At 48.3% G+C, this 15,521-nt stretch overlaps 5 protein-coding genes across 5 annotated transcripts; 2 read left to right on the top strand and 3 right to left on the bottom strand.

The window, feature by feature from the left end:
- Positions 1-1,635: 1,635 nt before the first annotated feature.
- ONS95_007081 (uncharacterized protein) lies at positions 1,636-4,103 on the bottom strand (the record flags this gene model as incomplete). Its single annotated transcript, XM_058500574.1, has 3 exons — positions 1,636-1,919; positions 1,989-2,585; positions 2,654-4,103. 3 exons carry the CDS (start codon positions 4,101-4,103, stop codon positions 1,636-1,638), a joined length of 2,331 nt encoding a protein of 776 aa, XP_058349390.1.
- Positions 4,104-6,711: 2,608 nt separating this feature from the next.
- On the bottom strand, positions 6,712-8,570 carry ONS95_007080 (uncharacterized protein; the record flags this gene model as incomplete). Its single annotated transcript, XM_058500573.1, has 3 exons — positions 6,712-7,064; positions 7,244-8,430; positions 8,485-8,570. 3 exons carry the CDS (start codon positions 8,568-8,570, stop codon positions 6,712-6,714), a joined length of 1,626 nt encoding a protein of 541 aa, XP_058349389.1.
- Positions 8,571-9,535: 965 nt separating this feature from the next.
- Positions 9,536-13,301, top strand: DPH3 (Diphthamide biosynthesis protein 3). The gene is made up of 2 exons (XM_058500572.1): positions 9,536-9,822; positions 10,025-13,301. The coding sequence occupies exons 1-2, from the start codon at positions 9,637-9,639 to the stop codon at positions 10,094-10,096; spliced, it is 258 nt and encodes an 85-aa protein (XP_058349388.1). The 5' UTR covers positions 9,536-9,636; the 3' UTR covers positions 10,097-13,301.
- Positions 13,302-14,496, top strand: ONS95_007078 (uncharacterized protein; the record flags this gene model as incomplete). The annotated part of the gene is made up of 1 exon (XM_058500571.1): positions 13,302-14,496. The coding sequence occupies exon 1, from the start codon at positions 14,194-14,196 to the stop codon at positions 14,494-14,496; it is 303 nt and encodes a 100-aa protein (XP_058349387.1). The 5' UTR covers positions 13,302-14,193.
- A 199-nt stretch (positions 14,497-14,695) lies between these two features.
- On the bottom strand, positions 14,696-15,497 carry FRR4 (Mitochondrial chaperone Frataxin; the record flags this gene model as incomplete). Its single annotated transcript, XM_058500570.1, has 2 exons — positions 14,696-14,962; positions 15,108-15,497. 2 exons carry the CDS (start codon positions 15,495-15,497, stop codon positions 14,696-14,698), a joined length of 657 nt encoding a protein of 218 aa, XP_058349386.1.
- Between the last annotated feature and the right edge of the window lie 24 nt (positions 15,498-15,521).

The raw sequence follows: 15,521 nt of genomic DNA, 5'->3' as shown, positions 1-15,521 counted from the left end.
GGCAAATGAGCTTGGTCGAGCCCACGAGAAAGATATCTTCAGGCTGACTCGTACGACGTCCCAATCGTCATCATGCACGACAAAACATTTGGCCACAGATAATATTTTGGCACTGGTCTGCCATCAATTGAATCTTCGATGAGGCTTTGATGCGCATTATGGAAACGGTGTGGGGCTGTAACCTCGCTTACACCGAATGCGATTTCAAAACGAGTGAGCCAGATGAGAGAGGCCACATGGGGGTGCACTCACCAGGTTCTCTTACTTCGTCGTTGATGAAAGCAGATGAAGCTCAAGTGGGTTCAATGAGGAATCGAAAGGTCACGAAGCAAGCAACATCCCAGTCTGTCAACAGCTCGTTTTGGAGACTCTTAGACTTTCTATCCAAGTGGTGAGATCAGGCACGATGAGCTTCAAATCACATACTCCTGTGGTATGTCTGTCCAGCAGAAGATTATCGAGCTCCCATGCCCTCCATGTATCTCCTAAGATCGCCATTCCATATTTTGCGGGTACATTTGCGAGCAGTGATTTCAATATGGCAATTTACGATCTCGTGCGTCAGACACAGGAAACACCTCACGATAATGACTTGGCAACCATTCTTGAGTACCGAAATGTGTCCCAGCTCTTCATGTGGGGCCCAATCCATATTCCCATGGGCTGGGGAATATGGGACGTACCCAGGTGAATGCTCTGTCAACTTTCTCATGATAAAACAACCCAGCTCGGATGGTAGGTCAAGGATATCCAACGGGAGAGTCGGACGCAGGTGACAAGTAATGCAGGGCTGCTAATCTAAGCTTGTTGGATATTCCCCGGCTTTGCCCATGCATGAATGTGCATCCTCAATGCGAGCTTCGAAATCGGGTAGTCTATAAATATCGCTAAGGTTGCACAATTAATCACCGTTGGACAGCTAGATCAAGTATTCCGAACACCTAATGCAGGTGCGGCCGCATGGGTAACACACGAACTGCTTGCTTGCGGCCCGATGGTCACGTATACTACCACATCTATCACTTTCAGCCATACACAGGCCTTGCTTTCTGCATCAACAGCTGTTCATGACGCGCAGATCAGCAGGTGACACCGTCTGGCAGCTTCACGAGCACAGGCTTGGATATCTCACCGACGGCTCGTAGTGGAAGCCTGTCGATGTTACTCAACGTGCCGAGCTGACATGCTCTGGTAAGTCGTGATACCGGCTGCTGTGCTCCTCGGAAGAGCATTCAAACCCGGCTGACTTACCGATCATTCGGGAGCGTTACAGACGCTTCGGCAATAATACCATCATCCTCGGAACAGAAACATCCCTCAAGGCTTGAAGTGGACTGAACTAGCTTTGTGTATATCAAAAGTTTATTTTATGCAGCAGTGGGTATGAAACTCTGCATACAAAGAAAATATTGGGTATCGGCAAATAAAGATTGAAGAAACCTATCAACAACAATCTTGGTGTCTTATATTCCACTTTGTTAAATACCAACAGCATGAAAACCTGCCACCGAGAAATAGGCGGCAACTCCCTTCAAATTGCATCGATGTCTATCTCTATCTTGACATCGACGACGACTCTGAGCTCGCACCTCATCCATTCCACCAAAACGCGAGATTTACTTCCACTTCTCCAAATCAAATCCGCAAAAACTTCTCCGCAGGCTCTCTCGGTCCACAGTTGGTCAATAACTGAATTATTGTCTTATTCCCTCGTTTCGTGGCGTACTCGAGCATTGTGTCGCCATTGTGCATCCTCGAAGCTGGGTCTGCGCCTCGGCTCAGGAGAAGAGATACAATGGATGTGCTGTTCACGTAGATGGCGCGACTCATCGGTAGCTCGCCGTTCGGGCTTCGAGCTTCAGGATTGGCACCGTGTGCGAGCAGTATGGAAACACTCGAGGTGCTATTTCGTGACACCGCTGGAAAGAATCAGTGAAATTTCTTCGTGCGAGTATTCACTATCAGGTGGGGTTGAGATGAGAACCTACCCATATACAACGGTGTCTCGCCACTGACAACTTTCAAGTCTGGATTTGCACCTTTCCCCAAAAGCAGAGATACAGCAGAGGTATCGGAGCGGTAAACAGCTCTCTGCAAGGCCGTCTCTCCTGCCGGATTGCGAGTATCTGGACTAGCACCCTTTCCGAGCAGCAGGGACAATACAGCCGTGTCTCCGCGACAAACAGCCTGAAATACCGGTGTCTCATTCGATCGACTCTGCTCCTCTGGATCTGCGCCTTTCTCCAATAGTAAGTGTGTAAGAGAAGCACTACCTCTGACTACAGCTAGATTCAACAGCGTCTCTTCTCCCGCTGGACTCTTCCCCGCATTTGCTCCTTTTCGGAGCAGCATCTCAGCGATGGTGGTATGTCCTCGATAAATAGCTGTCCAGAGTGGTGTTCTCTGTTTTTCGTCTTCGGCTTCGACGTCAATTTTCTCTTGCTCGAGAAGAACGGATACGATTCCCATGTCACCGCGGCTGACGGCCATGGAGAGTGGTGTTTCGCCTTTCTCGGTGCGGTGTGAGGTCGAGGCGCCGTATTCGAGAAGTTGTTTGACCATTGTTGTTTGACCTCGGTATATGGCTGAGAAATGGTCAGTATCTTAGGTAGATAACATAGGGATGCGCAAATTAAGGAAGGGCAGTCTTTACCTCTATACAGTGGGGATTCTCCTGCCTTAAGCTCCTCTACATTCGCACCATGCTGCAGAAGCATCTTTGCAATGCTTTTTAGATCGTGCGAGATACACAGATGAATCATGGTGTCCTTCCCGATTGGCGTTACATTCGGATTAGCCCCGGCTTCAAGAAGAGTTTCCGTGCAGTCTTTTCGGTTCTGCCTTACAGCAACATACAATGGAGTCTCGCCTTTCCCGTTCAGTTCGTCAATCCTTACTCTCCCAGATCTGACGATAGCTTTGACAGTGCTTTTCGCATCGGTATTCACAGCGATACTCAGCATACTGTCCTGACCCAGAGGTCGTGAATTTGGATCCGCGCCAGCGTCGAGCAAGACTTCAATGCAGTCTTTCTGTCCTCGCAGCACAGATGTATATAATGGAGTCTCTCCTTTTGCGTTCGGTTCTCTCAAATCGACCCTACCACTCTCAACCAGTGCTTTCACAATGTACTTTCTGCCGTTTAAACAAGCGATATGCAATGGGGATTCTGAGCCGGGCGGTCTTGCATTTGGATCAGCACCATATTCCAACAGCAATTGCACAATATCCCGATCTCCCTTGACCGCGGCTCTGAATAGTGGAGTTTCAATCTTCTTGTTCAGCGCTTCGATGTCCTCTCCTCCTTTTTCAAGTAATTGCTTGACCGGTGATTTCTTCCATTTCCCAACAAGTTGGTGGAGAAGAGTTTCCTCAGCCTCAGGAGGCGGTCGTTTCTGCAAGACATTATTGAAACTGCGTATTGGAGCGACAGGATCAGTTGGACCCGTCGTCGGTAGGGCATTGACATGGATGATAATCTGCAAACCACGCGGTCCAAAAAACCCCTCATTCCACTGCGAACTCACCGCTTCAACACGTACTCTCCTCAGCCGTTCCTGCTCCCTACCCTGAGACTGATTTGCTTGCCCTGGACCAGCAGGACTCTCTCCCAGCAACGGCCTACTCTGATCTCTCGACCTCGAACTCCTCAAATTCAGCCCTGACGTGTCAAGACTAACATCCGCCTCCAGCTCCACCAACCCCTCCACATCACGCCTCGCATCCTCCCAGTACGGCGTTAACAGGAAACTCAAGAACGTCTCCCAATCATGCGCATCCACGCCACGACTCGTCCACGTATCAACCGGCTGCGGAAACGGTAAGTTCTTCGCGCGCGTCTCGGCCGCTAGCGTCATGTGATGATAGAATACATTGCGCGGTCTTGACGGCGGTGCGGTGCGCAGTGCGAAGTAAGATGTTGCTGAGATGAAGCCAGCGCGCTGGAGTTCGTCGGGTGGGATGTTTGTTGTGCCTGGGTAGTTTGGGGGGAGGGCGCTGGGATTGGGGAGGTTGGTGAGGTATTGTTGGCGGTGGGGGAGCTGGTGCGTTGGTCCTGAGGTGTGTGGATCGTGGGGGGAGTATGGAGGTGGAGCTTCTGTCATGTTGGGGGCGGAAATATATCGACCTGATATTGAGAGCGGATGATTTAATTCTTGCTATCAAAAATCAGAGTCTATCACTCCATAGTAGAGAATATCATGGCAATTTGAGGAGGTTGGCGTAGAATTTGTTGTTCTCTGATCCAGGTTTTCCAACTGGTGTGGCTGTGTTGGTTCTGACGACGCTCGTTTAGGCACCAGCTTTTTGGACCTCAGCTCGTCCTGTCAACTTAACACTTGAAGCTGAAATGGGGGGGACTGATAATTACGGATCTTAAATATTGATATCTAAACTGAAGTATTCGCCAGTCTGAGTATGGCCGTTATCGTGGTTGTTTATACTGCCGCTAAATTGGAGCGAACGTCTTAGACTTTGGATGATCCGGTCCAGATCATCTGCCAGCATCCCTGTCCTAGCTTCGAGATCTTGTTCCCAGCTAGAGAACCAAGCGGATATCACAAAGCTTGATTTTGAGAATCCAGAGAGACCCAAGTTTGGATGTTGCTGGCAGGTCAGGCATGGCCAGGGCAGTCTAGGTGGAAGTGGGGGCGGTGGACTGCGGGTTCACGGTTCTGCACGCGACTGTCCTTGGCGTCGCTTAATGAGAATTAATACAAACAATAAAGCTCTGAAAGTTTAAGGTTCTGGTGAACTGAAACATTCGTTTCTGAAATCACGAAAGACGAACTATAAATTCATCGGCAGCGACGTGGCTGTTGCTGGCATGAGTGTTTATACCGATAACTGCACAGCTATCTCATCTATGCTTTCCATGCAGTGCGGTAGACGTCGAAGTTGGCTTAAGCTTGTTGGAGAAGGAATCCCGGGACCAAGACGATGGATGAAGCAGAGAAATATGTGGTTGGGCTTTACAGGCGTCTCTCTAAGTATTGCAACGATGCGTATATGATGAAGAATGAATTGGAGTTTTTGGAAGGTAGAAGTGTGTTTTACGTAAGTTCTTGCTCTAGTACCGGCTTTGCCTCCGACGATGCAGCACAACGAACTTTATTATATACCTTTTCATGTCGGCGTTGATGATAACTCGTACATATAACTCTTATTTCAGACAAAAAGAGGCTCTGGCATTCTATAAATTGATTGATCTCTCCCTCTTCGCTACAGTCCCATTGCATCTTGAGACTTGTGAAAGTCAAACCTCGAATATAAACACGCACTCTCTCATAAGTAGACACTCCTACGTTTTTCTGTATTCTCAAGCGAATCCAATCAAACTAACACAATCGTGGCAACGGTCACGGGAGTACGAACGCTTGATACCTACGTACTCATGCACAATCCAGCTCAACCCCAATGAACGTCTCTCACACGGCTTGGTGAATGAAACCCTTCACTTCTACACAACTGTCGTGAAACCTCAAAACTGTACGCGGGAAACTGCACATAACTTCAACTGGCTTCTTCCATTAGCTTTCTAATACTTGTGCTCCTGCTGCTTTTTCCGGTTAGCTCCAGGCTCCGACAATACAGGCACAGGGGGGGTTCTGTGCCGCGCGAGAGAAGGTGCGGGTGCGGGTGCGGACGGCCGCATCCGCACTTATGTAAATAAGCAACAATGTGATATCTCTCTCAGTCCTGCTTAGCAATGGGTATAATCTTATTTTCGAGTGCAGACAGGGTACCGAGATGGTGTATCGATTCGTAGCCTCAGTGTTGAAAGGGGCAGAGTGAGATATTGACGGCAATGGCGCGGTTTGACGACCATACAAGCATTCTCCATGTCAACAATGAAGGTTCGCAAGATATAATAATGCCGGGGACATTCTAAATCCTAGTCAATAAAGGCATTGGTAAGCTAAAATTGGCACTCCTGAGATGGAGCTAGGATTTCAGATATACAAGTCATTGGGCGTTAACTTATGCACCCAAGCTGTCATGCTACTCTAGCCTGGTCATCGTAGTCCGCAAGCATTACTACTCACTATCGAAGTTTACTTCCAGATTAGTTTACCTTCTAGGTTTCAGGGTCTTGAAGATCCGTGGCTTTCGAAAATGCATTTGAATTTCTCCAGATGTTGACAACTAAGCGAGCATTGGCAAACAATGTGGGGGGAAAATTCTAGGGTTGATGATTTTGAAATGTCAAGGGATGACGGGATACGGTCTATTGACAGTAAAATTCTTGTTGACAGCTTGGAAATGTTAAGGACAGGCGATTTATCCAGGAGGTTTGAACATAGCCAGAGTCTGCCTTACTATGCGTGCTGACACAAAATATATGGAAATGCTAGGCAACGGAATTTTTCTCTGTAATGATTGGGGAGAATTCTCACTTCCAAACGCATGGTATACTTGAGCGTTGCGGGTTGGGCAGGGGCCATCATTATGATCGTTTACGTACAGCCGAATACACTACGAACAGCTAGTAGCAAGTAACATGACATAGAAAAGAGTAATCAATCTGCGATCAGATCATTCAGATGAGTGTCCGAATCGTCTTTTGTTTCTATGTGCAGCTCTCGAATTATTATATAACCTCCCACAAGCAGCTCGCTCACATTCTCCTTGTCACATCCCTCCGTTTGCGCACAGATAACCCCCTATCGCTACCTCGGTGGAGCAACATGCATGCCACTCCCTAACGCCGCATCACCAACCGACATCCCTCTCCCTCCACCTCCATCCTATCCTCCCATCAGCCTCCATATAATTCTGCCTACACCTGACCAGGGCTCTCCTCCTCTGCAAATCCAGCGTTACGCACTCTCCCCATGCACGTGCACTCTCAGGAATGCAGCCATACTCGTCCATGCCCTCTTCCTCAATCCCCATCATCCACTCGCCAATCTTACCGGCGAGTAAAGAATCGTACATCCATTCGCGGCGATGGGTCGATAGGAGGAGGAAGATGGCTTCGCGCCGGAGAGTGGGCGACCGGCATTTTGTTGCGACAAGGAAGAGGGGGGCGATGGCGCGGACTTCGTGTGTAAATGTTTCGGATTCTAGATGGTGTTAGTAGGATTTTTTTTTTCTTTTTTCACTTTGGTTTCCCTCAAAGGGTATTTAATTCCGAGAAAAAGAGGTGAGGTATTTTGGAAGGATTTGAGTTTCGGTGGATTTGGATAAGGGAGGGGTACTGCCAAGATGCAGGACAGGATGCACAACAAGGAAATGTACGTACCAAATACGCTAGGATCACCTGCGGCTTCGTACTCCAAAGTTTCTCTCGAAATATCCAGAAGATACTCGAAATAGGGTAGAAGATCATCGCAAGCTGATTCGGGAGCGCCGAGACTTGACGTCAATCTGATAAGGAGCACTGTGGTGTATAGTTTGATGGATTCTGGTCTGGAAAGTGGGTGGCAAATGAGATCTGGCTCCATGTCCAGCATTAGGGAGTCCAAGAGCGAATGGAGAAGATGTATTTGCTCAATCAGTTGATCTCGCAGTCGTAGAATGGAGGCGGGTATCTGCTCTGGGGACAAATATTCGTGTTTAGCTGCTCGGTAGTAAAAGTTGTATCCTTCCCATACAACCATATTTCTCGTGCTGCGTGCTTCTTCGACGCTGCTGAATCTTGCTGGGAGGCTGAAACTTGGGGTGTGAGCTTGAAGTGCTATGAAAGTCCGGCTCTCTTCAATGCCCATGGCGCATAGGGCTTGCATATCGAGACGGAGGAACATGCTGGCTAGTTGATCTTCTTCTGAGCTCTTGGATGTAATAATGGCAGGCGCGACAATTTTAGATGTAATGAGGAGTCCCCTCGCGTGGCGTATGTGCTGTAGAGCGAATCCCCCATTTCCGATGAAATTGTCGAAGAAAGCAAGGACCAAGCACGAGATGACGGATGCTCGTATGCATTCATTGTGTTCGATACTGTTCATAGATTCTCGCAGTCCCTGGATGGCTTTTTCGTACTGCTGGAGGGCAAACTCTCGATGCGAACTATGAGAAGTGTCCATCCGATGGCTGCCGCAGAGAGATCGATCCGTACTCTTAGCTAGAGCTCCAATGGCTACAATTGCGTGACGGACAGAGAAGTTGGTTTGAGATTCTTGCAAGGCAACACCACGCCAGAAAAAGGTATCATGACCTTGTAGGTGGATGGAAACATCATCGATAAAGCTTCGAAAGTATCTTTGCTCATCATCGTATAGATCGAGAGAGAGAGAAGGTGCATACAGAGATGCAGTGGGCGACGAAGATGGAGATGATGAAGAGGAAATAGATCTTGGTCGTATTGGAGCAAGTGTCAAGGGAGCTGCGGATGGGAGAGTGACAACATGATCATAGCCATCACAATGCCAGCCCGACTTCAAGCAACGATGGCAGCTAGGTTTCTCTTCGCCACATTTAAGTCGTCTGATCCTGTTTTAAAAGCATCAGCACAAAAATATGCCTCGCGGGAACGAGATAACGTACTTGCAAGTAACACAACCGGTTTTGCTTCGGGGCGTCGATGCTCGTTTCCTAGCCTTATGAGGAGGTTTGAGATTTGGACTATCCATCGTGCTTGGGGAAAAAGAAATGAGTTGCTACTATAAACTTGTCATTACAATGATGGACAGTTTTCTAGCGGAGAGTAGGCGGGGAAAGATTTATACAATGACACTCGGCCCAGGAGGATGTTATCAACTTGCGGTAGTCGTCACCCATGTGCCGTCCAGCGGCGTCCGGGTAGACCGTCCCCCGTAGGTACAGAGGAGCCCTGCAACACATGCAGGGCACCGCCTGATCTGCTACCTCCACATGGAGTCACTTGTGCTCGCCACGACCGAGAATGAAACACACTTGACGGCGAGGAGCTTGGCAAATCGATTGGGGGCTACAGGCTGTGCAGACAATATACGTTAAGACGTGGGTGGGTGTTCATCTTGCAGCGTCCTTTTGCTCCCTACTAGAACCCATGGCCCTTTTCCTGAAGAGGACTCTACTCCGATGCACTTGAGAGCGGAGAGGATGGACCTGGAGGTCGCAAAGTGACGAATCAAAGAACGACGGCAGCAGCGCAAGCAAAGACAAGTACAGGGGTGAGATGAAGAGTCGGGATGCTATAGGGCTGAGCCAAAAATGGAGAGATTGACTAATAGGCTCCAACAACTCTCCCACCCTGACCAAGCATGCAGGCTTGAATAGCGACTCTAACCACATCGAGAAATCATCGACAACTTTGTCCGGCGTTTGTTAGAGCATCTTAGGCCCTCTAAAGAAGGAAAAAGGCCTGGGAGAACTCCATTGCTCGCTTCATATGAGGATATACGTTGAAATAAAGCTGAGAAACATTGTTGCGGGGGGTTAAAGGGGTGATTAACATCGCGATCTGAAAATAGACGAGGAAATAGAACGGCGCTATATTTAGCGACAGGATATTTGTAAGTCACCATACCAAATTTGACTAAGCGAAGCGGTGAGCCCAGGCAGGAAATTTATTTCTACCCCGCCAAATTGTTCAGAGCATCGATGCATCCATCCATCCATCTCACGCAACAACACCGCATCCTCCCTGCACGACAGCCATCCATCTGCACCTCTCCGCACCTCTCAGTACGCAGCCGCTCTACTTGGCACCTCAATATGGCCGAGAACATCTACGACGAGATTGAAATCGAGGACATGACGTACGATCCAGCCTTGGAGATCTACCATTACCCTTGTCCGTGTGGTGACAGGTTCGAAATTGCCATCGCGGATTTAAGGGACAACGAGGATATCGCAGTATGCCCGAGCTGTAGTTTGATGATCAAGGTTATCTTTGAAGTGGTGAGTTCTCTGTATTCCTGCACACATGGGGCGACCCGGCGAGAGAGTACAACCGAACTGGCTTTCCGAGAAATATATGGGCTTGGGATACCGGAGTTAGCACAGAAACAAAAAAGACTCTGTATTCTTGAAAGGCATCACTGCGCTATGGAATATAACTCATGCTTGACTACATACAGCTAACCAGTTTACGATTTGTTAGGATGATCTTCCAAAGCCAGAAGAAGATACAACTACGGCCGAAGAGACAACGCAAGTTCCTGTTACGGCCTGATTCAGCACCGAGCACCGGCGGAAGCAATCGTCTACCGCCCTGGCACACCGACCCATTCCACCAGAAGACGAGTCGTATTTCCGGGAATATGAAGGGGCACATTTCCGCCTTGCAGATAATCTACAAGGACCCTTGAATGAAGTTGCAGCCCTGCAGACGTGAAGAAATCAAGCACCGGCAGGCTGGCGCCTAAAGACCGCCATCGATAAGCTCCCGAGACAAATAGAAAAGTAGTGTCGAGCAAGTGGCGCAATCTTCCGCGAATAGGAGGCGAGGCGCTTCTGGCGTAAAGGTCATAAATCCTGATTATGTAGAAGCTGCAGCAAACCGGAAATGTAGCCGCGACGGCTGAAAAACCAACACCAACTCGCGCGAAACGGCAACGGCAACGGCAAACTATACCTGTCTCGAGATGTTCTTGGGCAATGTTTTCCGAAGTACCTCGCGGAATACAGTCAATCTACACGGATTCGTTGTCAGTTTTCTCAGCAACAATTTGCATGAGCTTCTGTGAGATTCCGATGTACTACCACACATACTTTCTTCAAGTGTTTGTGTGATATGTCAGCTACATTGTTGCGTGCCAATTTTTAACACAAGATCGTCACTTCCAGAGTTACATTTCCTTGCTCGACTCTGCATATTCGTTCTCACATAAGCCGCGCTTCATCCTGCATGCCGCGCTTTTATCTGAACGCCTTGATAGCGCATAGCGCATAGCTCGTGTCTCTTGTCAAATTGTGATCACAAGGAATGGTGTGCACCATAGAGATCCTGAATTGCACGCCCCTCATCCAAACTTCTCGCGCAAGAACCGCCAAAGGCAGTCTGTGGTACCCGACAAAGCTGGGGTACGATGCACGCATCGTATTGAGATCCTATCACATCTCATATATTGGCGCGGGCCAACAAACCCCACCACTTCATATGCAAGCCAGAGGCAGGGTTGTGTAACCGGTTTACATCCAAACTATCGGGGCTCGCTTGTCGTACATAGTAACCAATCATTGAATCGCCAAATCTACATTAGGCAATTAAGAAGAGCCGACATTGAGTTTCGACTGGGCTGCAACCGAGTGCGGTTCCACCTGCATGCTTAGTTCTTTCACAACTTCCATATTCTCTCTCGATAGCTTCGGAGACTTTTTGGAAGAGAAAGGCGTTCATGCGCATGCAAACCAGACTTGGCAGCGCGGCAAGGGGGAAGACTTTACTGGATAGTGAACAGGACGGCGGATTTACACGGTCAAATTTGATTCCGGAATTTGCACTTCCCAAAGACTGAGCATTAGAGGAACAGAACAAAAGGACCCTACTTTCGACTGCAGACGCATCATTCCAAGGCATGCTTTAAGACTGGCAAACAGACCGCCATCTGGGGTAACACAAGCATTGTGGAAACAAGTCCTCATACCGAGGTCGAGCGATCTCTGATACCATCTTCATAGGCGGAACAAGGATGAAGATCCAGACCGAGAACATTTCTGGAAGCCGAAGCGAATTAAACGAGACTCATCAGCCTTACAGTCTCATGTCTGAAATATAGCCAAGTGGTCAGACCGGTAGATGTTAAGCCGAAATGAGCTGACTGCAGTCCAATCACTGCTGATGTTTCGGTACCCCTACCATCATCAGCTTATTCAGACAAGCAAGGAGAAGTGCAGTCTTGGCATCTCGTCTCGAAGGCTGAAAGGAAACGAGGCTGTCTTCGATCATGCGGGGAGACACGACAAATGAAAGTTTTCCATGGACACATTTGCGGTTGTTGTACCGAGTGCGAAGCATCTGCTTACCTAACTTTCCTATTCTTGAAAACGAGCTGAATTTGGGGATGCTTGGGCCATGAGGAATCCCAAAACAGTTCAAGTACAGGCAAGCTGTACGATGGAGCCAGTAGATTGCGTGCCAGCCATAAGACTTGGTCAGCAAGCGGGAGCCGAGATGTAAAGGTTGCATTAGGCACATCAAAAAGTTGGAACCAGGATACGTCAGATCTACAGAAGTTTGGGTCGAGATTCGACTTCTATTCAGCAGGCTTGGTAGTCTGGACATATTCTTACCAGACCGCTCCATGGAACTCAGAGGAAGTGGAAGTGGGATGATCAAGGACTTGGACAAGGTACGAGCAAATCTCGCACTTTCCGTCTGTATGGAAATAAACAACGCTCGCTAGATGCAACTTGGGATGTAAGCCCGAGGCCGAACCCTAAAGACCGGGCCCGAAAACCGTCAACCTGCATCCGCTCGTGCAGCGGGAGGCTGCCGGATGTGGGCCACAATGGTCTCGCCGATCGGGAACCTTGTTCACCTCCTGACCTTGCGCTAGGGAACGAGAAGCGAAGCCGAGATGCACGTGGAGTCAAACTGGAGGAGACGCGAATTGAGAGCAACCTAGCCATCCTAGGTAATGGTGGAAACGAGAAGCCTATTTGGATCTCAGGATTTGGAAAATACCAAGGCTTGTCCAAGGTCTTCATTCAAGTGGAATCTTACCCTTTGAACTCGTGCAAAAAGGAAGAAATATGGCGACAGATTCAGCAGCAACTGGCCCAGACCTGAGGTTTAAGCACAAGTGGAATGAGAGACAACAGCTGAAAGCCTTCGTCAGTTCAAGATATCCAGACACCGGACCACAAAAGAGTCTTCACATACTTTTGTTTTCAGCTCATAGGTAAGTTTTCAGGAAATGGACTATTCTCAAGAGTCAGATATACAGTCGTCTTCGGCCCAGTTCGTCTGTGACCTCAACTTCAGATGGGCCATGAAATTCGGGTCGTGTACTTTTCACCTCCGAACGTCATCTTCATTTCGTGATACACTCGCAAGTCGCATATCATCCTGGGCTTCGAGGTAAATATCTTGAACTTACAGTCATCTGGACCGTATTCAGACTCCATTCATCAAGCTTTTAAATACCACCTTTGATTGACCCGATCTCCATGGCCAATCAACTTTGGATTCTTGGGGAAAGCAGATGTACCAGAAAGCAAAACATGTGAGCTTCCTCTTTTTAGAGACATCATCCGACTTCAGATGACCAGCCAAGATTAATGTAGAGGTAAGTTAAAGTCCTCAAAACTGCATGATGAACGTACACACGGATTCTTACATCTTCATGACCTGGGAGCATACAGCAGCATGATTCACAGTCAGGTCACGTACAGCAGCAGCATATCATAATGCACATGCGGAAGAAATGTAAAGTAGGAATTTTCCCAGTTGGTCTCAACCACTGTCGTCTATGAGCTATTTCCCAAGCTCTTTCTGTCTCGTTCTTCTCCTCTCAGACTCGGATCTTTCGGTCCTCTCCTCAGCGGATGAGAACACGAGAGTCGTTGAAATCATGGACATCTTCCCCCAATGGCGGGGGGTTCTGAAGTAAAACATCCAGAATGAAGAGCGAAATCAGAGAAGTAGTGCATGGTCTTTCCATGAGGCAAGGAGATTAGGATGAAGTGTCCCCAAACTCCGGGGCATATCTGAGAGATCTAAGAGAGATATTGAATTCCTATTTCTTTCCTCACTGCACTCGAAATGAACTACCGATTTTGCATGATTTCTCGGTACAAATGCTTCTGCAATCCACAAGACAATTCGGCAGTGTTGCGAAATCTGGTTGCCTCTTCACATTCTTCCACCTCCATTATGCTGCTTCATATCCAGCATCCAGTTTTACGCTTTTCGCAGATTCGTGAGTCGGATATAAAGATACATCGGAATCAAAAATATATTATAAAAATGATGCATGTATTTTACTTGTTTCTCGGATTCGGGTTCTATTGCTCTTGATCAACAATTTCGAGCCCGTCATTCAAGAGGTATCTATCTACCTTTCAAGATCCATTCCCATGTATTGATCAAGATCATTGAAGGCGTTTAACATGCAGGCGAGGGAATGGATATCTGCCTGTGATATGTGCTTGATAGCACTAGACGTTCAACTTCATTAACAGAAGTCTGGCCTTGCGTGAGGTGCTATTGTCTTCCATTATTGTTCGTGGACTGATCTGGCCAGGAAAAGTCTAAGATTGGTGAGAATCGAGGTCTCTGGTGATGGGAGGTAGGACGGTGGCTTGTACAGTACGAGTCATAGCTACATGAGAGACATGCAGTGTATTGGGAAAGATTTGAGAGGTGGAGGTAGAGGCGGAGTGTCGCTGGGTAACATCGCCGGAACGACATCTGTCAATGTCTTCCTCAGTACAGTGGTATTATCTTTTTCTGTCCTTACACCCAGGAAGATGCCAGTTATCCCGCTAGGAGTAATAATCACTATGATTGTAGTACATCCGCCAACGGATTGGCTATCATTCGGCAAACGATGGGACAATGAAGAGGCAGACGATGGAACGATGAACGCTACCCAGGATGATGCGACTTGCAAGGATGGGAAGAAGTAGCTAGATTGGCTAACGATCTTGTGGTATTCAAGACAAGAAAAGATCATGACACTCAGAAACTCCATCCAAACCATCCACCCCTTACGACAAATCCGACCACTTCCAGATCCTACAATTCTCCCTCTTCTAGAAGTACCTCTCACTTCCTTCTCCTCCTTATCCACTCCCCACTTCCTACACACTATATCCCATCTCACCTTTACTCCTCAACAGTCCCATCATAATTCTCCTCGACCGTAACTCCAATCTCCTTCTCTATCAGCTCCGTCAATGAGCTCCCATCCCTCAAATACACCCACTCCCCACGACCAGTGCCTTCTTTCGCATCCTGGCCCTCGCTTAATAGTACGTAGTCGTAGCGTTTAGGACCTGTGAGGGGGGATGAGAGCCAGATCTGCTTGTTGGGCGGTTGCTTGTTGACGACATAGGTTCCGTTTGGTGGGAAAGCAAGGGTGAGAACACCAGCCTGGAAGGAACGTGTATTAGTATTGTTCTCTCTAAAATTACGGAATAGATGAACAGTAGTGAGACTGGCTTGTCCACTGTATAGCTATCCTGTACCTGGGCTGTCCCGTGGATAGGCCGAACGAAATGAGTAAGGAAGTACTTACACTGTACTCCACATCAACTTCTTCCCTCTCCTCTTGCAGCTGCTCCAACTTCTCGATAAGACCATTCAGATACGCGTCCGATAGCACATGGTACTCTTCGATCGATATATCAGCCGGTGCGGAAGACGAAGTCGGCTCGTAAGCTTCTGGTTCAGACTCCTTTGGTGGTGGATCGGCGGATTCTGGAGATAGGCCCTTGAATGTGCATGGCGTTGTGGAGAATGCTCTGCTGAATGAAGGAGCTGTAGTGGGGGTGGAGTAGCTGCTCTGGAGGAAAGAGGAGGTTGTGATGGCAGATGCGCGGAAGGGGTTGGCCGCTGCTGTTCGTAGAGCTGTGGGGGAGGGACGGACGAGCTTGGAGAGCTTGAGAATGGTGTTTGGGCGGACCATTGTGTATGTTATCGCGAGCAAGTG

This window comes from Cadophora gregata (genome assembly GCF_030347475.1).
Source record: "Cadophora gregata isolate MNR1 chromosome Unknown scaffold_19, whole genome shotgun sequence".
Classification (NCBI taxonomy): domain Eukaryota; kingdom Fungi; phylum Ascomycota; class Leotiomycetes; order Helotiales; family Ploettnerulaceae; genus Cadophora; species Cadophora gregata.
This window is presented reverse-complemented; position numbering and strand designations above follow the sequence as displayed.